We start from the raw sequence: 27,366 nt of genomic DNA on the forward strand, positions 1-27,366 counted from the left end.
GATATAAATTAAACTCTAAAGCTACTTAAAACTAATGTCTGGGATTGCAGGTACATGGAAAGAAGCCCTTTGGCCCAATTCCAGCTGAGGCGCGCCAAATAACTCTAATACAATCTAATACAATTACGCACATGGAGGTGTTGGGGGGTTGACAGAGAATGATGAAGCCGACATCAAACGCAGTGTTGATAAATGGAAAGCAGGGAGCGTCTGACCAGAGGAGGAGTCGGAGGGGGGAGGGTGTTGGAAGGCGAAGGAGGGTGAGGCGGTTATTGATTGTACTGCCTGTGTTCTCGTCGTGCGGAGGATGACGAGCGGAGGGAGGACGATGTGTGAAGAATGGCGGCAGGGTTCGCCCCGCGGGCAGCAGTTAAAGCCGTGTACCCCATGAGAACACGCCAAACTAGCCTCCAATGTGCAGCCCATTGGTCACACTGAATATTTGATTGACACACACAACCAGTTACTACTACTAACACCCTAACCGACCCATCCCCCTCAAATAAACACAACAATGCAGCCAGGGCTGATTGAAATTCAAAAGCCAGCCTTGACGCCACAGGCACAGACAGAGATGGGCAGAAGGGGGGGTGGCAGTTGTTGCTCACTAGGGTCTCATAAAAGACAGATGCTAAATCATTTAGCCCACCCCTAAATTAGTTGCTTGTGAATCTACTGGGACATGGGGACCCTAAAAGTCTTTGGGTATAATGTGAGTGTGTAGCATCTTTATGTGAAGTATACCATCACTATATGGACTACAACAAAGAGAAGCTGGCCTCACTGGAGAATATTTTGTCACATGCTACAATGCAAAAAAGTCACTGCAAACCGGCATCACATATTTTCAGAGAGAGGAAATGGAAGGAAATGCATAACCAAACATACAGTAGCATCAATGCTCCGATCTGAAGGACTACCCCACCTAAAATCCATGTATTGGAAATGACTACAAGAGCAGCTGGTGACTGACGATACCATGTGTGCATCTCATTTTCTCTGAGGGAGGATTTGCTGCAGGATTTATCACCACCTCTGATCTCATTTCCTTTTCATATGCTAGTAAATCCCAGGTAAGGGAGACATTTCGGATGATACAGGGAGAGTGGTCAGCCAACTCAGATTAGACTCCTGGAATTAATCTGGGAAAATCCTCAATGCTAATCTGTTTAGTTGTCTCTTAATCTAGGGGTAAACCAGATATCAATTACACTAAGCACAAAATGTGGGCCAGAAAACCCCTGATCCCTTACCGAACAATTAAACTAGAAAATCAATCTTGAAACTAGTTCATTTGTTGTGCAAAATTGGCATATATTAATTAAAAGCATAGCAGATACTGCTAATACAGAAAATGGCTCAAAGGAAAGGTGCAACATCAACACACACAATTGAATGTTGTCCAATGAGAAGAATGATTGGGAGTAGTAAACTAAATCCCTTCTACAATACCAATCTTCTCTGAATGCAGGTCAACTCACTTATGACCTAAACTCAAGGCCAAAACTACTTTCGCCTGGAGGGTTTCTCGTGTTACAATTTAAGAAACGCTGTCTGGCTGTGAGTCACACCTGCATTCCACAGAGGGAAAATGACGATGTTACAGCCAGGTGAGGTGAGCAAATAGTAAACACGTTGATATGGAGAACTGCGATTGTACATACGAACAGCACGTACATTTTTTTATGTCCTAATTTTTTCCATCACACGTTCACATACATGTGATATGAGTTTCATTTAAGTAATGCAATTGTGCATTTTGAAGCCATGGATTCATGCTGTGAGCTCGAATTATACACAACTGGGTCACTAGGGACATTGCCCAAAAAAGCCACAGAAATGTAACATTATGCAATGAAATAGTGCCTCATTGACTGTTTTTGTACCACACCTACTGTGTTTCAAACAAAACAAGGGAAGAGTGATTTTATCGCACAACCTAGTTTGGACAATTAGGAACACAATGAGCATCCTGCACGCTCCTGTATGAGTACAGTTCATTTCCTGCCTTTATTGTTACAAGTGCTGGGCTCATTCAAAAGTGGATGAAATGGGGGGGGGGCAGACTCTATTTACTCAGCAGGGAGAGACACAAGTCCATGGCTTCCTAATGGCTTCCTGCATTTCACACAATTGTTTCCCCTCAGGAAGTCTTGTTGATGCAAACTGCTGCCGCATTTACCAAAAAACTAACAACACACAGATATTGAGCTTTAATTGACTATCTTTGAAAGGGAAATGTATTCCTTTGTTCCTTAAACTAAAATTACCAACTAGGTAGCTCTGTGAGCTGGTTAAACAATGACTACAGTGAGAACAGCTAGCCAAGCTACTACATTATTTATATTTAACAGATATTTGCAGGTATGTGTACAAATAAAGTAGATAAATAACATGACATTGTGTTCAAAAGAGCAGTTATATTTTACACTGGAGTTTCTTTTTGACATAAGAAACTTGGCCAGGAGCCTCAACACAGGAACAAGTTGTTTACCTGATAGCAAAACGTTATGATGTGCTAGCTGTCTCGCCCAAAAGTGCCCTGGTTAATAGAGATGCTGGGTTTGCAAATCCTTTTTTACTTTTGTGAGACACAAGCTATTTCCCCTGCTTTTAGCCACTGTCATGAGCTGCATCAAAGCACTAACTCCAAAGAAATGAAATTGTTAATAATCTTCTTTATAGTCCTTTCAGATCATTTGAATGGCATGGTAAATCAAATGAACCTGCTATGAGCACAGGATGATCGTAGAACACAATCCAACTGTAGTTTTGTATAAAATGTCCCAAACACAGGGTAATATGGTTTCTTAATTAATGCCAAGAAACCTTCAAATCTTCAGCACCAGTTATATTTCTGACGTTGCCCCTGCAGAGGGGTTAACACAGTTCTGCAGCATGCACATGAACCACAGGTATGTGTGGGACTCGCAGAAACACAGCCCCTAAAATCCACACTCAACTCAGGAATGTTCTCTGAGTGCTTCACTATCAGCGTCGAGCCAGGAGGGGCTATCCTCGTCGCTGCTTTGAAGTCTGTGTGGGAGAAAGGCAAAATGTGAAAGGAGCAGTAATAGTGAGCTAGAGCCAAGAGGATAGGTATTGCGAGGTCAGCCAATTTCTTTCTCATTAGAAATTAATTACTGACGTGGCCAGAGCGGGGGCCAAGCCACGGCATCGCTAGGCATCCCATGCATTGCCCCACGGGGAGCACTTGAACCCCTGACCCCCCTACCACTGTCGTTTGGGGCCAAAAAGGGTGCGTGACATGGCCCTGGCCCAGAGACACTGCCCCGCCAGGCTGGGAATGCAGTGGCACCGTGTGGGGATTGGGAGAGGGACAAAGAACGGGAAGAGGGGCTCCACTGATTCAGGGCTCATTGGGTTAGAGAGCTTCATTATTAAGTCCCCAGTCAGTCTGCAGCACAAAGCACCCCACAGGCTAATAAAAGCACCAACCTTTATAACTCAAGACCACTTCTGACATCTTCCTTTGAGGAGAAATAAAAGTGTGCAACTTGGCTTAGTAAAATAATTCACATCTACAGCTGAATGAATGTTTCTTCACGCTAAACATGGCCCGTGTTTAAACCAAGTTGAATTAATGTGCTTTCACACCTGCTTAATTAGATAATGTTGGGTGCATTTTTAGTTTTAGTCGCTACACTTCACTACAATATTCTACGGCATATGGCACAAACAGACTGCAGGACATATTTATGAATACTGCTCTCCGTATGTGCGTGTACTGTATGTGCGTGTGTTTGAGTGAACTTGTTCAGCAGGTGTGCTAAAAGCTTGACTGACATGCTTATGCACTCAGGACTAATTTAAACCACTCCAGGTAAATTAAGTATGAAAGCAGAAAGAGCATTTTGCTTTTTTCTCCAACCGGTAATTCAAGCACTTTGAATGTTACAGCGAAAAGGTTACACAGGAAGAACTCACTGTCCGCCCTTAGAAAAAAATACATAAATCACTGAATGTTGTTTGGGCTGCAAAAAACTATTATTTTCATTATTTATTAATCAGTCAATGATCTATTTTAAATTAATGCATAATTAGTTCAGAGAGCCAAATGTGGCTTCTTCAGATCTCAGTTTGTTTTGACCAAAAGAACAATACACATTATATTGTTTAATTATGCATGACAAAGCATTATTTGACTGCAACTCATTATTTGAGTAGTTATTTATCAAACAAAAGAGAGCGAGTGCTAAAACATAAAATGTACTCTCAAATGTGAGAATTTGCTGCTTTTCTTTGTTTGGTCAAACCAAACACGCAGATTAAAGAGGTTTTCATTAGGTGTAAGGCTCTTGGGAAATTCTGACTTTATGGATGAAATAGTTAATCAACAAATCAAAGAGAAATAATAGATAAATCAGTTGACAATAATGATAGTTATAGATGAGCCCATATTAGTGGAAAGGCAAGCACTTAATTAAAATCAGGATTGGAAGAAAACAACACCTTGTGTCTTCCTGGTCGAATTCACTTATTGTAAGTCGCTTTGGATAAAAGCGTCAGCTAAATGCAATGTAATGTAATGTAATGTAATGTAATTAATGTGTGCCCATAAATGTCATAAACCTATCGTGATTGAAAAGGAGATAATAAATGCACAGACAAGTTTAGCTGTAGTCATTAATGTTCATCTCCCTGTGTTCTTGATGGGACACCTCATTAAGAAGCTGTTTGTAGCAGCTGGCTTGCTATGCCACCCCATTACTGCCCCACCATGCCAAAACCTCTGCCATTGGCCCTCCCACCCCATCCCCCACTGCAAACACGTCCCTCGTGTCTCATATGACATCTGTGTCTCGAGGTCCTGTGATGGAATGCTGCTCGCCTGCTATTCCTCCGCAGGTGCTGGCTGCCATCCACTCTGCAGCCATGCTGGTGCTGTGGCTGAGTGACCTGTCACATGCGGAGTAGGAGGAGTCGGGGGGGAACCAGTGGAGTCAAGGTTCAAGGGACAATGGTTAAGGAATCAGAGGGAATTGATGCAGCTGCTTTCCATCACTGCCCCTTGTGTACACTTCAAGCTGGATGGAAATCCTCACCTCTAGGAGCTTATCCTTCACTCCGAGCCCATCCTCCTCTTCCTCCTCCATGTCAGACAGAGGACGTTCGTGTGTGTATTTAGCTCAAGAGACCACCGTCCCAGATGCTGCTCTTGGTTTCAATAGGACTTCATTCAGCAACAACTGAAGCCCAGCTGTAGTGTACGTCTTGGTTTGGCATGGTGCCAAAGAAGGTGAACAACATTCATTTTTCACCTTGTTGTTATTCCAAGGATTTCATTAGCCTTGCATACAAGAGAAAATATCTGACATCATGTAATAAAGGTAATATTGTGCAATCTTCCTATGTGCTGTGTAAGCCCGTCAGTAACATAACTTGATTCTCCTCACTATCTTTAGTTTCATATCACAGCCTAACCTTGTCTTTTATCAGATTCTATAAAAAAGGTACTAGCGGAGATTATCATCTTCCCAAAAGGTCAAGGACTTGAATCCACATAAGGAAGGACCCTCAATACGGAGTCAAGGGAGGGAGGTCTCACGTTATTGCTTTAATAACAGTTATCCAGGTGCATGGCAGCAAGAATAGTCCCATCAAAACATCCCGCCTTGAACGTGTCCAGTTTTGCAAACCCGCACCAGCAAATGTTCTCCAAATGAAATCCAGACACCTATCAACCCGTGATCAAACACAACAAGATTCATTTTCACTTCGGATTTCTCCCCAAAAAAATCATCGTCTGCCCAACTGCATTTAAATAGTTTTTCGCTACTGTGAATTGATTTATTATTCATTTAAAAAACTAAAATGCGGGTCTTTGTGAACATAGATCAGAACCAATGAGGAACCACAGCGGAGATATTTGTAATGATAGTGTAATAAAAAAGAAGCCCCAACAACACCTTAGTTAAGTCATGACATTTTCCTCAACAGAAAGAATGTATTCACTTCAGTTGGACGTTAAATCAAATTCCAAGAAACAATTTGCATCACATATAGCCAAGCTTAATTATATTTTGTATTAAAGGAAAAAAAGAAAAGCCATCATCTTTCAAGTAACTGCCACTGAGGGACACGTTTATTCAACTGTGAAATAAAAAAAAAATCAGAATCAAAAGAAACTAACCATTACATTACATCATGGCAAAATATTAAAAAAGGCATAAAGCCGTAATTTCACCATTTCAGCTGCCACTCTTGACCTCTGTTCGCTTGACATGAGCTCAGAGCTGAGGAGGGACTGGCTCCAATAACATGGTTAGCAGTCACAGCAGCTAGTGGAGCCCCCTGTCAAAGGGGAGCTCCCAGCGGCACAAAGGAGCCTCTATCTGATGCTGAACTTTTCAAAGAATCGTTTCAGCTTGGATTTAGTAGCAGAAACATCAGTTAAGAGGAAAAAAATGTCCAGGGGTCACCATAGCAGCAGGTGAAATCAAAATAAATCCTGGGAGGTTGAGAGGAGGGGCTCCAAGAGGAACTGGGACACGAGATGAAATAAACAAGACAAGAACAGAGCCTTTGCTGGTCTTAGCACTAAACCCTAAAGTGTTTAAACTTAAAGGTCCCATGTCATGCTTTTCTGGTTATTACCCGTCCCCTTGTGTGTTATGTAGCTTTTCCTGCATGTAAACGGTCTGCAGAGTCACAAACCCTCAAAGTACACCCTGTAGCGAGTACAACTCTATCACAGAAAAGACCTGTCTATGCTGCCCCAGAACGCCTCGTTGGAGATTTTTCATTTTCCATTTCTTTCTTCCTGGGTATGGTGACGTGACCATACCCAAATGGACCAATCCATTAAGCCGTTACGTTTGCCTTCCTCACACTCAATCTTTTCTCAGCTGCAGCTCCGCGGATTTCTCAACCTGAGATGGCGGGACGCGGCGAGGCTGTGAGTCTGTGTGTGATCACACACACACAGACTCACAGCCAGGGTGTGTGTGTGTGTGCTCGGGATGGTTTCGGGCTGGGTTTCGCTGTGTCTCGCTGACCCCACGCCCAACCAGGAAACCACACCAGTAAGCCAGCTCACACTGTCCGCTCCTCGCAGCAGCGAGCCTCGCAACGTCCCACCAACGCGCCACCCAGACCCCACGCAGCATTCTCATCCGTTTGCCCTTACTGGTGTCATTTTCTGGTTGCTATCAAACGCCATTGTAACACATAATCACTGATGTTCCGCTGTAATGGTGGTAGACTCATCAGAACAGAGTGGGCGAGCTGACCAATCAGAGCACACTGGGCTCACAGTGAGGGGGGGGCAGGAGCTCCAACAAGCCGTTTAGGACAGAGAGTGAATACACATACTATACAGAGATGCTGTATGAGAAACCAATGTGAGTTTGGAACATTGCACAATGTAAATCTATTCTAGTAGACCTCAACAATGGAATTATGATCAGTAGAAATGGCCATGACATGGGACCTTTAATGTCTGAGACTTTTCGGCCCAGAAGACTGCTGTGCTTAGCATGCTTAGATGGTGCCATGGAAAAGTACTGTGTAGGACAAAAAATGACACCGTCTTCTATTCTTGCTGAAGCCTAAACACACAACGCCTACTTTGCTTGAAAGCCAAATAATTTCTATGGGTTTTCACTAGATAAAGTGGTTTGTGCATGTAAAACAGACGAAGAAAAAGGAGAAAGTACAGAAACTTCCAACAGAATTGCTCTGGCACTACTCACTAAAGTAGCAGCAGCTCATTATCTTTTAAACGACACTATATAGACAATTTGTTTGAAGTTGAGCGGTTGTATTGGATTGGTGTATGTGTGCCATCTAGGCAAGTTGTGTAAAAAAATCTCAACAAGGCTTGCCAGTGTCTGTATTTTACAATGGGAAACATGAGGGTTTAAGTTATGTGAATCTTGTAAAATCTTTTCCTGAGTCGATTTAGAAATCAAATTTATTTTACAAACCTTCACCACACTGCTACCAACCTCAAATCACGTCTGTGTGCAGTTGTATTTGTGTCTTAAACTAAATAAAGATAATTGAAATAAAAGGAAAATGGCCGTAAATAATATACGAGGTTAACTGTGCCAACGTTTTGTTTCTCAAAATATATGCACTGCACACCGCATGATAATGGGTCAATGACACCAAGGTTGCAAGCTGCTATACAGAATAAAATCAAGGCTAAATCAAAATGGTCTAATTTCTCCCCATCTTCTCAGTGAAAGTAAGTTTTTTTTCTTTTTAATGAAGGAGATTGAATCCAAGAAGGGAAACTCTCTGAACTTTGTTGATAAAACAGCTGTTCAACCCCAGATGGGTGGCATACGCCTATACAAATACCCACCCACCCAAACACACACACACACATCCCACCACGTCTAAAGCTGCCAAGAGCCACAGGCCAGGCACAAGACGATGGCAGCCAGCTCGATTGAGCAGTGCTCACAATGCTCCCTCTGTGACTGACTGCCCACACACCCTTTCAGCACATGAAAAGTCGCTTTGACTGAATGAAGGCTGAGAGGCTCTGCGTGTTCATGGCTGATTGATACTTTATGAGTGAACGTAAGATCTGTCCCACAAACACATACCGGTAAAACTATAGCATGGGTAAGATTATGAGTAAAGAGTAGATGACTGTATGAGGTTAGAAACAACAACAGAAGTTGTAAGTATAGTTAGGGGACATACGATCTATAAATACACCCCTGTATTGAGAATAACAAGATTCAAATTGCTCTAACCACACTGGATATTTATAATGAACATAAGTCATTATATTGGAGAACTTGCATTGATTCTTTGTTTTTTCCCGCACTCTCTTTCAAGCACTAGCTACTTAACAACTGCACTACACGATGAGGTACATTATGAAGAAGACGTTCAGGTTAATTCATCACACCCTGGACGTCTTCCAAGAAGACGACAGAGAATAAATTCATGTCTGATAGCTGAAGGATGTTGGAACTCCAGCAGGTAAAGTGCAATTAAATGAAGGTTATTAATTCAGGAAGAATACGAGTCTCTCTTAATTTACGACAAGGGCTGTTGCCAGGAAAGAAACCAGCGCCCACACAAAAACATACATTATGCTCAATATATTTAAGGTTCTTGAGAGTAAACAACTGATTGGGCAACGAGTTGCCAAAACGAATAAAGAAAAGGGAATGTCAACTACTCCAATCTGTTCTTTGTAGGGGTGCTTGATTATGGCAAAAATCATAATCACGATTATTTTTGGTCAATATTGATATCACGATTATTAAATACGATTATTACATGGCTAAGTTGAATACTCAATTCTGATTGGTCAATTCAGAACATGTGACACGTTGTTAATCCAGAACAGACAGAACGCTGTCAAGGACTTATTGACCGTTGTTAAGGACGCTCACATCTGCAGAAAGAAGTTTGGTCGATTTAACTGTATACAGTTTGGCAGAAAAACAAACTGCCGTTTGCTTTTCAAACCGACAAGAGGGACAAGAAAACAGTGGAGAAGTAACGGGGCAGAAACCCTCCTTTTTACGCAACGATCCAGACATAGACATCAAAACATATTCAGTGTGTAGTTCCTTTGGCATTAGGGCAGGAATATCTAGATACTTTCCAAGGTTTGACATAATGATTTGTGCTACTTTTAAAGCAAGCAACGATGTTTTCAAATCTGTAATCAAAAAGGTCCGCAAAAACGCTATCGAAGCAGCTCCTGCCGTTGCTACGTAGTTCAAACGGTAACAACAGACTATTTTTCTTAGCGGATGCATGTCATTTTAAAGAAATAATAGCCTACTATTTTTTAAATCAATAAAAACATTTTCTAAATTTATAAAAGCATTTCAATTAATATTGGGAGTCATATCGTTACTTTGTTGAGAATGTGGCCTTGTAATAAGCGGGATAATGTGCAGCGACTTGGTCATTATGGGGAAAAGAACACCCGACAGGCTGATCAGGATCCCGACGCGACCCATAATGACCGCCTCGCTGCACATTAGGGATGGGAATTTGAAAGCAAATGTATATTCGAATATTCGACCCCCAACAAAACGGTTAACCGATTAACCGAAATGTACATATCCTATAAAAAAAAAAAAAAGTATTTAGAAAATTAATAAATACATGTTCAAATAAGTATAGAAACCAAGTCGAATTTGTCAAATGTATTGAACTGGTGATCACAGTTTGAACAGTTGACAGCTATAGACCTAGAGCTTTCATGCTTAAAACATAACTTGGTTTTCTGATGGATTTGGACATAAACGCGAGTGAAGTATAACCGGACGCGAGAGAGAGAGATCAGCACCTGCAGCTCTGCCCGCTGTGAGGGACCGGTGAGCGGAGCAAAACACACCTTTAGACCTAACACACTTAGCTATGGCACTGTCGTATACATTGAATTATTCCATTTGATAATATGTAATCAACTTATGCACCCCACCCGGAAAAAAACTCATATTCGAATACCTGAATAATTTTGAATATTCAAATATTTGATTAATCGTTCCCATCCCTACTGCACATTATCACTTACTTATTCATTGACTTTGAAAACATCCATTTATTGAACTTTAAACAAATTAATAATAATAATTTGAACAGTATGTTTTTAACAGTTGATTACCGTGAACTTTAAGTATAATTCAACTGAAAAACCAATAAAAAAAGTTTATAAATATACATTTATATCTACATTTCAATGTAATAAATAAATAATAAATACCAATAAAGATCAACAAATATTTGAGCGCACTTCCACAACCTACTAAACATTTATAAATATAATAACTAATGTCACTCACAACCTGTGATGTTTAATTATACTGCTACACGCAGTACTCTTATTTTGGTAACCCCTTATCCGGAAACCGGAAGTATCTAAGAGACTCGGCTTGACGAGATTAATGAAAATTGACTGTGCGCGAGAGACCGGAGAATAAAGACACGGCAACTGCTTCCCTTGTAACGTGTTTATATGGATTTATTAAACAGACTGCAAGTCACAACCTTTACAGTCTATGGTCACAACACAACCTAGCCGAGAGGGCTTTTAGGGAGGGGCGAAAGCGCACGCACGGGCAGGATGTATAACGCAAGACAAATTGAGAGCAGCAAAATAATCGTTTAATTTCGATTACGCTGTTGAGTAATTGAGATTAAAATACGATTAATTGCACAGCCCTAGTTCTTTGTGTAGTTTACCCCCATAAAATAAATCCAGAGCTGCATATCTGTCTTTCTTAATGCTCCTGCTCTCTATTTAAAGGGGACCTATCATGCAAAATGCACTTTGTGATGTCTACATAAATATGTGTCCCCGGTGCGTCGGGGAACTCACGCAGCGTCAGAAAATAAAACCCTCTCTTTTCCTCCGTACCCAAATCTTTTAAAAACGGGTGTACAACGAGCGGATACAGATTTGCTGCCGATCTGACGTCCCACAGAAAGTTGCCATCAGAAACAATGCCTGACGTGTTTTGGACGTAATCTCGTCTGTGTTTACATTAGCAAGTCTCGCTAATACTCAGAGCTAACCTGTACTGAAGAGCACGTTTAAAAAGCAGGAAATTAAAAAAAGGAACTCACCTTGTGATAAACCCGCAGGAGAAAAGGCATTTGAGCTCCATACTGTTTCATAAATAATCTTTGATGTGGTTTAGAACAGGATGGCGTTTTATCACAACAGAATTTAACTGTATCTCCGGTAGAATTCTGATCAGGCATTAGCTCTGCCTCCTCTTTTTTTTTTTTTAAGCTAAGGGCCCAAAATCCACGTTTCTCTAACAGGGCTGCAAAAGAGGGGTTTGATCAGTATGAGGGATGGCTACAATGGGTGAACTGGTATTTTAAGCAAAAACCTACCTATACAAAACACATGTTCTCATTCATAACACTCCGTTCGATGTCTCACTATGGGATGCGCCTCATCGCGGAGCAAACAGAAGCATCAATCTCATTACGCCAATCCTGATTGGCTGGTGATCTTGACGTCAGCGTCAGGGGAAATCACCCCCTATAAGTAGCTTGCGCCACAACGCATGCGTCATTGAAACACCTCTTCTCGCTTCAGAGCACATCTCTACAGTAGCCGGGCAAGCTTCACTGTCCACAGACTGAACCCAAATAACCATTTCGGTCGACGGGCGCTAGCCGACTACTCCTTCTGCTTCGCAGGAAGACGGTAGTACTAACGCTGTTAGTACTTAAAAATCGACCTCGCCCTTCTCTACGAGAAAGTAGGTCCGATTTTTTCAAGCTAGCAGCACAGCTGTTGTTAGCTCGCTCGCTCCCTCTCTCTCCAACGGTAGCGAGGAAGTTTTTCTTTTCTCTTCCCCGGATATTGTGTCCGCTTCACAGTCAAGAGCCTCCGCCGACGGCTAGCGAGACAAGCTAGCCTGTTGGAACAGGACCCCCTTATGTCCACTGACCCGCCGGCCGGCAGTCAAGACACGGGGGCATCCGCCACAGAGAGCGAACCCCTCTCCGTATCGGTCTGGGGCACATTATCAGCGATGGCCTCAGAACCGGAATCCCGCGCCCTGGCAGGCCGGGACCCGGTGACGACAAGACACGCAGGAACGGATTCCCACGCTTTACCAAGCTGGGGCTCCCGGTTAGACCTCACCATGGTCTCACCCGCGGAGGATGTCCTCGAGTTGGATTATGAGGAGGAGGACGCCCTGGCGTTCCTCCTGTCCGAGTCAGATGAACAAGAAGAGGACACCTTCATGTCATCGGCCGGTCTGAGCATGGACCTGCAGGCCGTGTGCAAACGCGCTGCGGTCAGACTCAATGTTCCGTGGCCCGAAATGGCCAAGGAGACCTCCAGGTCCCGCTACGAGGGGAAGCATCTTCCCCAAACAGCGGGCAAAGGGAGGCAACTCCTCCCGGTTTTTCCAGAAATGTTGGATGAAGTGTCGGTCTCGTGGAGAGACCGGCCCTTCAGCAACAAGGTCCCAATCCAGGTTGCCTCCTCCCTGGACTGCGATGGAATGGAGAGGCTCGGCCTGCTCCGCATATCGCCCATGGGCCTGCTCCGCATATCGCCCATGGGCCTGCTCCGCATATCGCCCATGGAACCGCTGGTGGCGGCCCACCTTCTACCGAAGCTGGGCCCCTCACCGAGCAGGAACCCCACGTTGCCAGCAAAGGCGGACCGATTTCAGTCTACATTGACTGAAAAGTCCTACAAAGCGGCAGCGCTGTCCGCCAGGGCCCTGAACGTGTCCTCGCTGCTAACCGCCTACCAAGCGGAGCTCTGCGAGGACCTGTCGGGTAGCCCGGGAGCAGCCACTCTGGACGAGATGGCAGCGGTCACCGACATTTGGAAGGGTCCAGCCGCTGCTTTCGCAGCAGCAGTCCTTCACCCAAGCTGTCTCGAACTCTGCTCGGTTTAAAGCAACGGACAAGCAGAGGTCGTAGCCCACCCCGAATCCCCAGCCCAGGCTGGAGACAAGGGCAAGTTGGCCGAGAAAATCTCCGGTTCCGGCTGCAGCTCAGGCTCAGCCAACCCAGAATTTCGGCCAGCAGTCGAAGAAGAAGCGAGCGGCGTGACAGCCCCTCCTTCTCCCCTCCGTGAATGTGTTCCCGCCGCCTCGAGAGATGCCTAAACACCATCCTCAAGTCCGCACAAACACATGTCACACCTTGATTGATTCCTCTGTCATAAAACATTTGCCGCTGACGCATCCAGGCTTCAGGCCGAGGGCGCAGCTCAAAGAAATTAAAAGAAAATCAATGAAGCCAATAAACAGCCTGTCAATTGTTCCCCTTCTGAGAGCAGCCACGGCATCTCTCAAAAGGCGGATTATTGGCGGGTCTGTGAGGGCACCACCGTCACACGCATGCGCAGTGCCGGCTGGAGCCGTAAGCGTGACATCTCAGCTGGCTCTAAGGAGCATACAGCAGGAGATACTCACGACATCTGCCTGGGCTTCTCAAAACAGTTAGACTTTATCTGTTTTCAAAAGCCCAGAGAGCGAGTCAACCCATATTCCGTGCAAAAAGGGTTATTATCTATAATGCCCGCCGAGCAGAGTCAGATTACGCAGACAAATGTCCTCGTAAAGCACCCGCTCAACATGGGTCTCATAATAAAACTAAACCCCGCGCGCCACGGCGTGCGGAGAGTATTGGTTATTATGTAATGCGTAGTGGCACTACACCCGACTTTTCTAGTGCGGGACGCGCCTACGGGTGCTGTCCTTTCACGGAAGGTGGTCACCACGGACGCAGGTCAGACAGGCTGATAGGGGATTTACGAAGGTCGCCCGGTGAGAGGTCTCTAGAGCAGAGACCTCCAGCGGGCGCACGTAAATTACCCGGAGCTTTTAGCGGTGTTCCCCACCCTAAATCGCTTCCTGCCTTCTCTCAGAGGACACAATTTCCTCGCGAGGACAGACAACACGATATCGTGTATGAACCGCCAAGGGAGGTTGCGTTGTCTCCAGTCACACACACTGGCACACAAACTGATCCCTTGGAGCGGCAGACGTCTCCTCTCTCTGAGAGCGATACAGGTACCAGGAGTGATGCACCTCGGACAGAACTACTGTCCAGAGGTGCACCACTCTATGCAGACTGGACTCCTCATCCAAGGATCGTGAGTCCGCTGTGGGTGCGTTACAGCGGAGCCGCGTTAAATCTGTTCGCATAAAGAAAAAATGCTCTGACAGCCGTTCTCTTTAATGCACGATTTAAACGCATTGTTAGGCGGGGACGCACTCGTACACGATCGACCTCCGGGTCCTCTGTACGCGTTCCCACCCCTGGCTCTGTTACCCCCAACTCTGGCCAGAGTGAAGGAGCAACGCCACACACTTACTGACTTGATTGATAAACAGAGCTTTCTCTACGATCAAAGTGTACCTGGCTGCTATTGCTGCATGCCACGTGGGCTTTGAGGGTAAGACGGCTAGCCAACATCCTTTGGTTTGCCGTTTTATGAAGGGAGCTCGCAGGCTCCTCCCTGTCTCCAGGTCGCTGGTTCCCTTATGGGACCTGGCAGTGGTTTTAAATGGGCTCAGAATGACCCCATTTGAACCCCTGGAAGGAGCTGACATGAAACATCTGTCACTCAAGACAGTGCTGTTACTGGCCCTGGCATCCGCCAAGCGGGTCAGCGATCCATGCACTGTCTGTACATCCCTCATGCACTCAGTTTACCCCAGGGCAAACGAGAGTGTTGTTGAAGCCCAACCCTGCCTTTACACCAAAGGTGGTTGGTTCGTGAACCCCAATTGACATTGAGGCATTTCCTCCGCCGCTGGTTTCCTCCGGGGAGCAGCAGCAGGATCTGTTGTGTCCAGTCCGGGCTTTACACACATATATGGACAGATCAAAGGAGCTTCGTCTTAATGACCAACTCTTCGTGTCCTGGGCCTCACAAGGGCAAGCCTGTTACTAAGCAACGGCTCTCACACTGGATTGTGGAGGCAATTGCTTTGGCCTATACGAGTCAGAATTTGCAAGCACCTTCGGGTCTGCGGGCTCACTCGACTTGGGGCCTGGCTACATCCTGGGCTTTGTTCAAGGGTGTTTCCATCCAAGACATCTGTGCAGCGGCGAGCTGGTCCTCGCCGCTCACTTTTGTCCGCTTTTACAGGCTAGACGTCTCCACTCCAAGCGTGGCCCGAGCAGTGCTGGGCACCTTGTTGAGTCAGGACTCTACCGGTTAAAGTCTGGTTGATCGGTGATTTTCGTCTGGCAATACGGGAGCTACAATATCCCATAGTGAGACATCGAACGGAGTGTTATGAATGAGAACTATAGGTTACTTACGTAACCCCAGTGCTCAGAGTAACATGAAGTGAGATGTCTCACCAGACTATGGTGAAGCGATAAGAGGTGCTTATTTTTGAATGATGCATTCGTTGTGGCGCAAGCTACTTATAGGGGGTGATTTCCCCTGACGCTGACGTCAAGATCACCAGCCAATCAGGATTGGCGTAATGAGATTGATGCTTCTGTTTGCTCCGCGATGAGGCGCATCCCATAGTGAGACATCTCACTTCATGTTACTCTCAGTACTGGGGTTACGTAAGTAACCTATAGTTTTGTATAGGTATGGCCCTACAATATATATTTCCAATATAGCATGATAGGTCCACTTTAAGTTATTACACTTAATAGAAAGGTCAAGTTACCAGAAATTGGTCAATTAGACCTACAATTTTACAGAATTAAAATTGAAACATTAAAAAATATTGATCTTATTTTAATATGAAATGTCTGTAATTTGCCCCACTGTAAAAACAGTTCAGCATATAACAGAGCCTTGCACTCATTAGCCCAGGCTCATCTGACAAGCACAGCTTGCATGTGTCATAATGTTATGCAGCTGCCACTACCGACAGGAGACACCACAACAGGAGCTCGGCAGAACCAAAATAGCAAAAGTTTGAGAAAAATGTTCAGGAAAAAAAGTCTTCACTGTCCTGCTGTGCTTGTACAATGATTCCTTTTGCAAAGCCACAAAGCCCATTCCTTCGCGGCCTTGCTTAAATGTCAGGGGGAAATAATTATTTGCTTGCAGTAAAATTCTTACATTTAACTTCAATGCCCTCACTGCCATTTGCTGGCGTCATGCTGCAGTTATAGAGAATTTGCACTGAAACACGCTAGTTTGACTGCTACAGTTGTTTTTCTGCATGCAGTTAAATACTAAACAATGCCAAGCTTCAGTTAACAAATCTGATTTCAAGGTAAAAAAGATGTTCAAAGCACAAGCTGTTACTGCACTCATTGAAATTCTGCTACACATCCAAAATAAAGATGAAAAATTATTGTTTAGATCATATTGCTACATTTAAAACCAAAAATGTTTCGACACAGCCTTAACCCCAAGAGCATGACCCTACACAACACACACAACATTGCAGATTAACAAAACACAACTGCAAGATTATAACAATATTTGAGTAAATCGCCTTATAGTTGAAGCCAAGAAAAAAACATGCTCCGATTGGCATGTAGCCATGATTTCAGTGTATGTGTTACGCTCTGCTCTCACTGCTGCTATGTGCGTCAGCTCATTGGAAACTAAAAAAGACTGCTCTCCCAGTGGTCATTAAGCCTGAGCATCATTCAATCACAGCAGAACAGGGAAGCCTGGAGGACACAGCAGCACCACTGTGAATTAGAAATGTCATATTGTGTTCTATTTTTACAAAGAAAGCTAAAGGAGCTGTGGAAATCTGTTATGCAAACATGTTTCTAGCTACGTGTCCAGTAAAAGATAACAATATTGTTGAAGCAACGTCCCTCAGGTTACCATAAAGTCTCAAAGGACTCATCACACAAGGCAGTATGGACAGCTTCATGGCCTCTTGGCACTATTCAACTTGTTCTTACTCCTCCAAAGTGTTTTTCAGCTTTTTTTGTTTTGACATGAAAGGGCCAGCAGACACAAAGAAGACATGCAGCAGCCGGATTGGAAAGGTGCACCGTCTGACACAGCAGGTCACAGCAGGAACACATCTGAGGCTGAGAGAAGTTCGGCTTTTAAGAGGAGCACACTTGATGTGAGCCGCTTTTCGTGAACTGACCAATCATATCACCAAATATGCTGGCTTTCAGAGTACAGAGAAAGCTGATGGTTCAGAACATCACATAGAGCCTTCCTCTTTTTTCACTACATTCAATCAAAGGATTTTACTGTGTCCGGGGAGCAGGGTTCCCTCGGGAAAATAGATTAAAAGAACTGTTGTGTAAAAAAACGAAAATAACAGCCTTTATTCTCTGCCAGGACAAACTTTATGGACTTGGTGGACCAGGAACTGATGCTTCAAGGCGTTTTAACATTTTAAAATTGCATGGTTAATACGAAATGTCAATATTAGGGATCGACCGATATGGCTTTTTCAAGGCCGATACCAATACCGATTATTAGTAATCAAGGAGACCGATAACCGATATTTGGAACCGATATACATTTGCAGTAAAATCTGAAAATATTGGTGTCAAAATGTAGAATAACACAAACTCCAACACAACTCAACACAACTTCTTTGAAATGCATTTAAGCATATATTAATGTTTAATGAACTTTTAAACATATTACAACTGGTTTCCTCTCTGTGCCCTTTTCTTTAGTGCAGCCATCTGCTATGAGTTAGAGAGAAATCTTAACTAACAATAATGCCTGTCTATCTAGCATAAAATCCCAATAAGCTGCTTGCAACTGCAAAACACTAGTGCTAGCTAATGTTTTGCAAACTATTAAAAGCGAGGCTATTACAGTAGACCTAACATTAGTCTATAGCCTCACTTCTAATATTTTGCTAAACATTTGCTAGCTAATGAGCTTCACATATCAACCTGAAAAACTGCGAGGCTCCACTCGCAGCCCCCCCCCCGCACAGTTACTCCGCTGCACGCACCCCCAACTCTGACTAACTTCCCGCGTCCCTGTGTAACTGGGAAACTGATAGAATTGGATCAAGGCCGATTATCGATAATCAATAATCGGATTATCAATAATAATCAATAATCGGATTATCAATAATCGGCCAGGCCAATTATCAATATCCCTTAAACCCAGTGTTTGAATGGCAGAGGAGTTTGTTTCCAACATCCCTAAATAGAAAGAAACATTTGTTTTCTGTTCTTTTTTTTTTTTTACACCTGTGTAGACACATTTACCATACACAATCTGTGGTACGACTAGTGCTGCGTACCGGTACGCCGAACCGGTACTGGACTTGTAAAAAGTTTTGGTTTAAGTCCGGAACCGGTACTTGGACTCGCAAAAAAACTAGCCTTTACGTAGATTCTGGTGTCTGTGGTTATTTAAACATTCCCTGATAAACGTTATTCAGCGTCAATAAATGAGTGCTAATCCCAGTGTGCTCAGTGTACAACATGATGTGATTAGTTTTGTATCATAAAGATAAAGCAACACTTTCTCAGAATAAATCAAAACTATGAGTTTAAAAGAAAAAAAAAAACTAAGTCAAGCAAAATAAAATTTATTTCAAAAATAAAACTATAAGTTGCAAACAAATCATTTGTGTAATCATGTAAACTATAAGTATTTTTTCTTTGTTTTAACATAGATTTTTGTTTCTCAATGATCAGACTTTTGCTCTCGCTGCAGCTTTCTCGTTTGCGCTCCCTCATTTTTTGTTTGAGATTTTGACACAAACAGCCCAGGTGGGCGGGACTTTCACGGGTGTGTTCCCATTGGCTACTCAGCTTTTCAGTGACAGCCCACTACACCACAGATCATACAGTGCAACTCATGCAGCAAACTCCGGAGTCCACTCGGCCACGTTAGTGTCGGTGTCTTCTGGGGAGTTTTCATGAACATATCGGATTTATCTTATGGATTGCAGTGCATTATACTTGTGATGTGTAGTTCATACTTTATTCCAACTTTAAATATTGTAATACCTGAACACACTGCTGCTGTTAAATAATTTCCCAATTTGGGATTGATAAAGTGTCTGTCTATTTATTTTATAGATTAAAAAAACACATCTATGTATTTTTAAGCTAAAGGTGATACACAATATAAACTGTATACTATTATTTTTTAAAGACATGTTACATTTAAAAAGCATATATTGCTATGTTTAGGACAAACAATTAAAGACTGCTTTAGAGCTGAAGCATTCATACACAATGGATAAAACCGGTGTTGTTTCATTCTATATCCTGTGAGAAAATTATATACATTTAGCATTAAGAATTCAACATACTATTCCTAGCCTGAGGAAGATATGAATAATCAACAGATTTGAATGGAATCTCTAACATTTTTATGTAGAATAAAGACAAAAGAGTGATTATACAAATTACATTTATTGAAATTTGAACCAGAAGATGAAGTCTCAAAGAATGTTTTAAATAAAAGGACATAAAACAAAAAGGTGGATAATAATAAAATCTATTAAATGTATATGTAAAGACATTTGGTCAAATGAAATGACACTGAGCAAGTGATAACAACAATGCCCAGCGTGGATGAAGCTGGTGCAGTTCTTTCTTCATGCCCCCCCTCCGTGCTGTCCCCTCAGAGGAAGTGGGGAAACGGGATAAGACTCTGGATGCCACACTGTCTCAATGATCCACACTGTTAATATGAGAGGAAAATAAATGTTTTAGGAAATGAAAAATATGAAGTTAACAAATAAAACAGCTCAGGGGCAGTCATGGATGGTAGGTTTTCCTACAAAGTTAACTCAGCCTCCATTGATTTTCATATCAAATTAGCGTGTTAATAAAATAAGCTATCATGGCTTATACTTGCATATCTAAACAGAATCATGAAAACCTGTTGGTAGAGTCAGGCACACGAGTCTGAGTGTGTGCGCCGGTGTCTGAACGCTCACTCACTGCTAGCTATGTAGCTAACTGTTAGGCTACTTAGCTTGCATTGTTATGGATCTAATGGTAGCACAAGCTAACTTTCATAGCACAGCTTTACTTCTCACTTAACACAATAAAGAAACAGACCGTATAGTACAAACAACACAAATGATCAATACTTACATATATTTTCACTTGTAGTATTATAATAATTGAAATGCTGGTTCTTCTGGGGGTCTTCTGTCCACGCTCAGCTAGCTACCGCACCGCAGCTGCCTGCACTGTACAATCGCTGGAGGACTGGGCTGTCACTCAAAAACTGAGTTATTTTTGAAATGTATTTGATTTTGCTTGACTCAGTTTTTTTTCTTTTAAACTCATAGTTTTGCTTTATTCTGAAAAAGTGTTGCTTTATCTTTATGATACAAAACTAATCCCATACGACATCACATGTCAATTCACCTTCGATTCACGGTTTGAAAACGTAGCATTTCGCCACATGCTAATGCTAACCGAAAGTGAAGAATTTTCAGAATAAAAGTATTAAGTTAATAGTGTGAACTTCCGTTTTTTTCAGAATAAAACTGATTTAAATTAAATAGTGTATTTAATTCAAAATTACGCCATATCAACATTGATTTGAATTTGTAACAGTATGTATGTACATCACTATGTATGTAGTATGTACTGTATAATGTACACATGTAGAGTTGTAGAAAAGACATGGTGTACAGACAGTACACTGACTGTACAGTCACTACAGTGTATACTGTATAGTAGGTGTGTAACACGTATAGTCTACTCTACACTACCTTTCAGCAACGTTTTAGGGATTTAGGCTCAGTCAGCTCAGGGACTGTTTGGTTACTTTAGTTTGGTAAATGAAATAAATGTTTGAACTTTGTAGTAGTTCACTGTAGTTGCCGTCATAAGTCATTTGTAGACTAATTGAATTTGAGTTGATTATGAGTTAATTTTCAATTGATAATTAGCTCACAATAAGTTCACTTTAGTTACTCACACAACTTGACACAAGACAGGTTCAGGTCCGGACTTATAAGTCCAGACCTGAACCTGAACCTGAACCTCTGGACTTGAGTCCGGACCTGAACCTGAATGTGAGTCCAGGTACGCAGCACAGGTACGACCATAAAAAAGAACAAAAACCCAACAAACATGTAGGGATGGACAATACGGTTTGAATTAATTTCAAAATATTCATATTTATGCCAATATCAGTATGTAGGAAAATGTGGTAAATTGCATTGGTGTAAGAACCTACTAAAAACACAAAGATATGAGCCCTCAAAGCCAGTAGTGCTAAAATGTTATGTGTTGGAAAATTAATTAATTTCAATGCAGTAAAAAGATGGATGGTTTTACAGGTGCTTCACAAAATAAAACAATAGTTAAAGCCTTAAATCCCGGAAAATTTCACAATTTCTAGGAAGAAAAACAACCATAAAAAAAACATTAAAATGAATATAGGCAACACTTGACTTGATACAGCCCTAAGAAAGCTTTTTAAAGCCTCTGAATGTGTAGCAGAATCAGAGGCTTGTATACAGGCAAAATATTTATTTTGTTATATTTTTTATTAGTTTTACCAAAATAACTTGAATTGTATTTAAAATAACATTTCCAAAGAAATAAATCATTCAAATCTGCCTATTCACTTTCTGTTTGAATGTGAAGGGTTAAATGAAAGAAGCTCATCTCTGCGAGTTACTGTGAAGACGGGAGAGCTTGGTGGTCCTGCTGCAAATTCACAGAGGGCCCGCTATAGTAACTCAACGAGAGAGTAATGTCAAATGACAGTACAATTTACCAATCATATCTTCCCTCTAAATGGGTGGTTTTATTATCGCGGACTTTATGACAAGTTCGCCCCTTGTGAAGCTTTTCTTGTTTCCATAGCAACAACAACTTCCTGTCAACAGCGTAAACTCGCCTTATAAATAAATAATGCCAAATTACACTTAAGACATACAACTGCAACGAAAGTAACACAATGCAATATCCTTTTCAATTTCAAAGAACACAAATTGGGTTATTTACAGGTGTTGTTGTGTAGTAGAGGTAGGGCTGCTCAATTAATCGTATTTTAAATCGTAATTACGATTTTGGCTTGCAACGATTATGAAAACAACATCGAAATAAAACGATTATTTATTTATTTTAAATGTATTTTAAAAAAATGTATTTGGTTTTTCAGTTTAATTATACTTCAAGTTCAGGGTAATCAACTGTTAAAAACATACTAGTGTTCACATGTTTTTTTCTTTCAATAAATTGATGTTTTCAAAGTAAATGGATAATCCTTTTTAATAATCGTGATATCAATTATTGACCCAAATAAATCGAGATATGATTTTTGATTGATGCGCTTTTCACCCCGGTCCGTTGTTTTGATATTCCGCTGAAGTATAGGCTGTGACGTAATAACTATTTTTTTTTTTTTGTTCGAGGGAAGGGGTGGGGGTCAGAGGTAGGGTTGGGAACCGAAACTCGGTTCCAGGTGAGAACTGATAAGAAAATGCCGGGTACCCATACAAAATACACAATTTTGGTTCTGCTTAACGGTTCCTAAACGCGGTAGACCCTGTATTCCACCGGGTCCGTCTGCGCCACGGTGGCCCGGTGAAATACAGGGTAAGGGCGGACTGGCCATCTGTGTGTTCTGGAGAATCACAGAACGGCCGGTCGTCAGCGGGCCGTTGACGGCCGGCTCGGTATGCTGACAGCCGTCACCGCCCTTAATTTTTTTAAACGGCATCATGTAAGTTGCGCTGACAGGCAACAATAGCAATGAAAGGAAACCGTTTTAAAAAGCATGCAGAACAGCAATCAATAAACATATTGAAAGATATCTGAAAGAAATGTATGGAGTGCGAGGGAGATTTCATTAAAACTCATGCAATAAACCTTTAAACTAACAGCTGAGAAGTGTTTGATACATTTAGAAATGGGATCAAACCTTGTAGGTTTCAAGGCGTGCAGTATTTCCATGGTGCAAATGATGATGCCTTACCGTAGTTTGAATGCACTACGTCTCCATAAATCCTGCAGTTCAGCTTTCACTGTAGAGATGGCTCTAAATTACAGCAATATGTGGGCAAATCCACAAAGTGGAGTCCCTTGTTACATGAAATAACAGCCAATAGCCCTATTATTATGCTACGATATCAGCTAAAAGCCGATGATTTCCCTGACCCTCAATCACCAAAAGGATGCAACAGCACGTCATGACATCTATTCAAAGGATATTGATTGCTCTGCCAATTGCATGTGATGAACTGCTGTGACAGTTAGGGGTACATAATCATAATTTGTTCAATAATTGCCTTTGTTTTCAGCACCACATACCATTTGCACAAACAAGTTGTGATCTGCTGACTTTTCTACGCCACCTCTTACACGAGGACACAAAAACAAAAAACATAGCCTCCATATCAGTTTCCATTGCAAATCAGTAGCACATCCTGATAGGATGGTTTCATTAGTGAAACAAATGAATCAAACACGTGGTGTGCAATTATCCGTCTCTTGGTGGATGGAGGTCATTAGGACTTTATGAGTGATTGTAGGCCATAAATAAAGTAAACAGCATATTCCATACAGCAGACAGCAAGTGACTCTGCATGACTCCCTCTCTCAACTCAAGATGATGTGTACATGTGGAAAAGATGAAGGTATGATTGAGCAGAAGCATTAATTAAAGTGGCTAGAAGAGAAACATTTTACCACACAGCATACACGTTACACTGTGAAAGAAAGGTGATAATTGAATTATTCAGGATGCATAAGATCCATAGTTAGGCCTTCATATATATATTTTACCCACAAACTGGGACATAGGACCACCAGGGCTTTCCAAACAAAACAACACTAAGGTGGTAAATAACATTCTTAGCAGTAGAGTCCACAGAGAAGAACTTAAATGCGCCAAAGAAAACGACAGTTGTTTCTCTAAGTCTGGTTGCATCTGAGGTGGTCTGTGAGGATAAAACCCTGGTGAGTGTTCAGTAAGAGCAGATAGGGTTGCCAAATGTTTACACATTTCAGCAAGTTATTTGCATTGTCTGCTGGGAGACAATCAGCACACTATTCCCTCCCAGCAGGATTACAAAGATAAGATAGAGCCTAAATGGATTTTACACTCCTCTAACAAAAGCCAAACTTTATGAGCCATTATTCAAAAGTGCTGACAACTTATAGGAGCTAATAAGGAGGAAGTGGTAAAATGATATAGCAGCTGTTTGGCTAAACTTGTACAGGTTAGTGCAAAGTAAAATTAAAAGTAAGACTACCAATTACATATATGAGATTGATATCTCTAAGTGAGGGCTGCCAACTTTGAGAAAGATAAGTTCTGGCCACAGCCAGTGACTCGGAGAAATGTGTTTTGAATAAACAGATATTTCCAGAGAAGGGGACCCCACAATTAGTCATTTGAGACTCTCTCTGTGTGTGGGTCCCAGTCCAATTCTCTGGAATCAATCAAAGCTCCCAAAGGAACTCCCAGGTCCCCTTAATCTCCTGGTTTTATTACTTTCCAGACAGTCAGCCTGTTTCACCCTACCCCCATCTCTCTCTTTTGTAGTGATCTCTGGCAAAGCCAAGGAGGGGCTTTTTTCCCTCTCTCTCACTCTTTCTCCCTCTCTATCTTTCTCCCCTTCCACTACTGCAAAACGCTTTTCATGCAGGAGAGGGTCTTTCATCAGGCTCCACACGCAAGAGAGCCCAGCAGCTAGCACAGGCCTGTCACTCCAAGGCCTGTCTTCAATGCACATTCATTCTTTTTAAAATAAACAACAAGCTTTCAAAAGGCACATGGACACACACACAAATGTTTTGCATATCACGAGAATGATTGAAAAAACTGGGTCAAGTAGCAAAAAAAGCGAGTTATATTTACAATTTTCCAGACCACACGCAGTTGTGTTTGATGAAGTCTAACAGTTTAAATGATAAAGATGTGATTTAGTCACGATGGGATATGAGCTGTAGCTGTGCACTCCAATGCCTGCTGGAAAGACATTTTCTTTTCATTGCTGGCCAATTTATCTCAGGTCCTTACAACATATCGTGGTGAGTTAGACTGAAACATACACTCAAAATCAATACCTCTAATATCAAGAAATAATGTATAATATTAGTGAAATATCTTACTACAGAATATCACCAGGTGAAATAAGACAGAGACTGCAGTGCAGTGATCTCACTTCAAAACAATTAACAGGAGCAAATTAATTGGAGTCTGTTTATCCGTCAGCTAAACATGTACTGACGCCCAGGTAATGAGATGTCTGTTGGACTGATTATGCTAGCAGCTTATTTACCTGACAGTGAGCTCTAATGACTAATAGATTTTTTAAGATTCAAGTTCCTGTCATCATTTGCATAACCATGACCACAGATCCATTTAAACACAGGGAGATCCAAAACCTTAATTCAACAAACAGAACGCGGTGTGTAGCCTTTTAAATAGAAATGCAACACAATGTACATAAATGTGCCCAACATTTGTGAAACAACTAAACAGCATGTGTAGGAATCATTTGAATGACAAACAAACCAATCCCAAGATCTGCCTCAACAGCCTGTATGAAAAGACAAAAGGACGGAGTGGAAAAAGCGTGTTGCTTTACTTCTTTAAACAGGGATGGCCTGAGAGTAAATAGTGTGTAGGATATGCTATGGAAAAGTAGCCTACTTTTAAAGTTGTGTAAATGGTGAAGGAGTAGCTGACCTAAACACAGCAGATTTAGCTACCTAGCTCCACGTCTGGTTTTCACAGCCAGCAGCATTCCGTGTGTTTCTTTTTGTACAACTCGTGATACAATTTCGTAAGTTTCTTTATTTTTTAAGAAGCAGACATCTGCAGAAGAATAACAGTGTATTTAAGACATTTACCTTTGTCGACATGCTTTGCCGCGGTGGTCTCCGTGTAGAGAAAGGTGAGACAGAGGAGAGAGAGGAGCGACAGAGCTCCCCGCTCGGCCATCACTTTTCAAGAATAAATCTTTGCAGGCTTCAGGAACCTCGGAGAAGCTTCAAAAAAACGAAATCCTTAAAATCCCCGGCCACCTCCTTCAAATGCACATGCGGAAAAAAGTTCAAAGTCCTAAAATGTGCATAAACATCCGGAGCCAGGTACTTTTAAAAGTGGCCGGATGAAACATGTAGCTGGAAAGAGAGAGCCGCAGGTTAGAGAGACTGTTTTCTCAACTTGGTCGAGGCAGAGGTCGGTGAAAAAACACTGAAATCAATCCATTACTACGGAGGCGCAGCGCAAGGACGAAACGTTTTGCGGGCGACTGAGCACCAACGTGTCGACTTCACTACTCCAATATATGTCAAGCACCGAAAAGACTAGAATTAGCTGGTGGTGGAAAAGATAGGATCCAACCAGAAGGAGAAATCTCCGCCGCGGCCACCTCACTGCTCACGGTCGGGACGTAAAAGAGCAGCGTGTTGAAGGGCTGGATCTCCACCGGCTCCCCGGAAAACAGGGTGTGGAGTCACACGGAAGTTTGGATCCTGTGTGTGTTCAGGCAAAAAACAAAATATGGTGTGGGATTTCATTCAAAAACAACCACTCAGCTGCAGCTTCACTAAAAGTATGCGCAAATTCAACATATTTCACATCATTAATAACAAGCGAGTTTAATAACATTTTGATACAAATTAGTATTCAAAATAATACACGCAACACCGCTTTTCTCATCTTTTTCTCACTGTTGTCTTTCAAAATAATGACCAAAACTAACAACATTAAAATGTGTTCACTAATCTTTTCATTATACAAAATCATTTGTTGTATTGTAGCATATTTGGCTATGTATTCTTCTTGCTATGTCTTTGTATTCCCCACATATACCACAGCAAATTCCTCGTATTTGTAAACCTACCTGGTAATATAACAATTCTGATTCTGATATTCTTTATGTTTTAAAGTTTACCTAATTAGCTGCTAATGCTCAGCTTAAAGTACAAAGCTAGCATTAACTATATATATGTGTATAAACCCTTAGTCTACCCTTCTTCTGAAAACATTTCCAGATC

At 42.1% G+C, this 27,366-nt stretch overlaps 1 protein-coding gene across 5 annotated transcripts in view; it reads right to left on the minus strand.

The window, feature by feature from the left end:
• neo1a (neogenin 1a) overlaps positions 1-26,759 on the minus strand; it is a 170,367-nt gene extending 143,608 nt beyond the window's left edge. For all 5 annotated transcript variants that reach the window (XM_034106942.2, XM_034106964.2, XM_034106957.2 and 2 more), the window contains exon 1: positions 26,215-26,759. In XM_034106942.2, the coding sequence (XP_033962833.1) occupies positions 26,215-26,305 (91 nt within the window). In that variant the 5' untranslated portion in view covers positions 26,306-26,759. The remainder of the gene's footprint in view (positions 1-26,214) is intronic.
• Positions 26,760-27,366: the final 607 nt, after the last annotated feature.

Source organism: Pseudochaenichthys georgianus, chromosome 3, assembly GCF_902827115.2.
Source record: "Pseudochaenichthys georgianus chromosome 3, fPseGeo1.2, whole genome shotgun sequence".
Taxonomy (NCBI): domain Eukaryota; kingdom Metazoa; phylum Chordata; class Actinopteri; order Perciformes; family Channichthyidae; genus Pseudochaenichthys; species Pseudochaenichthys georgianus.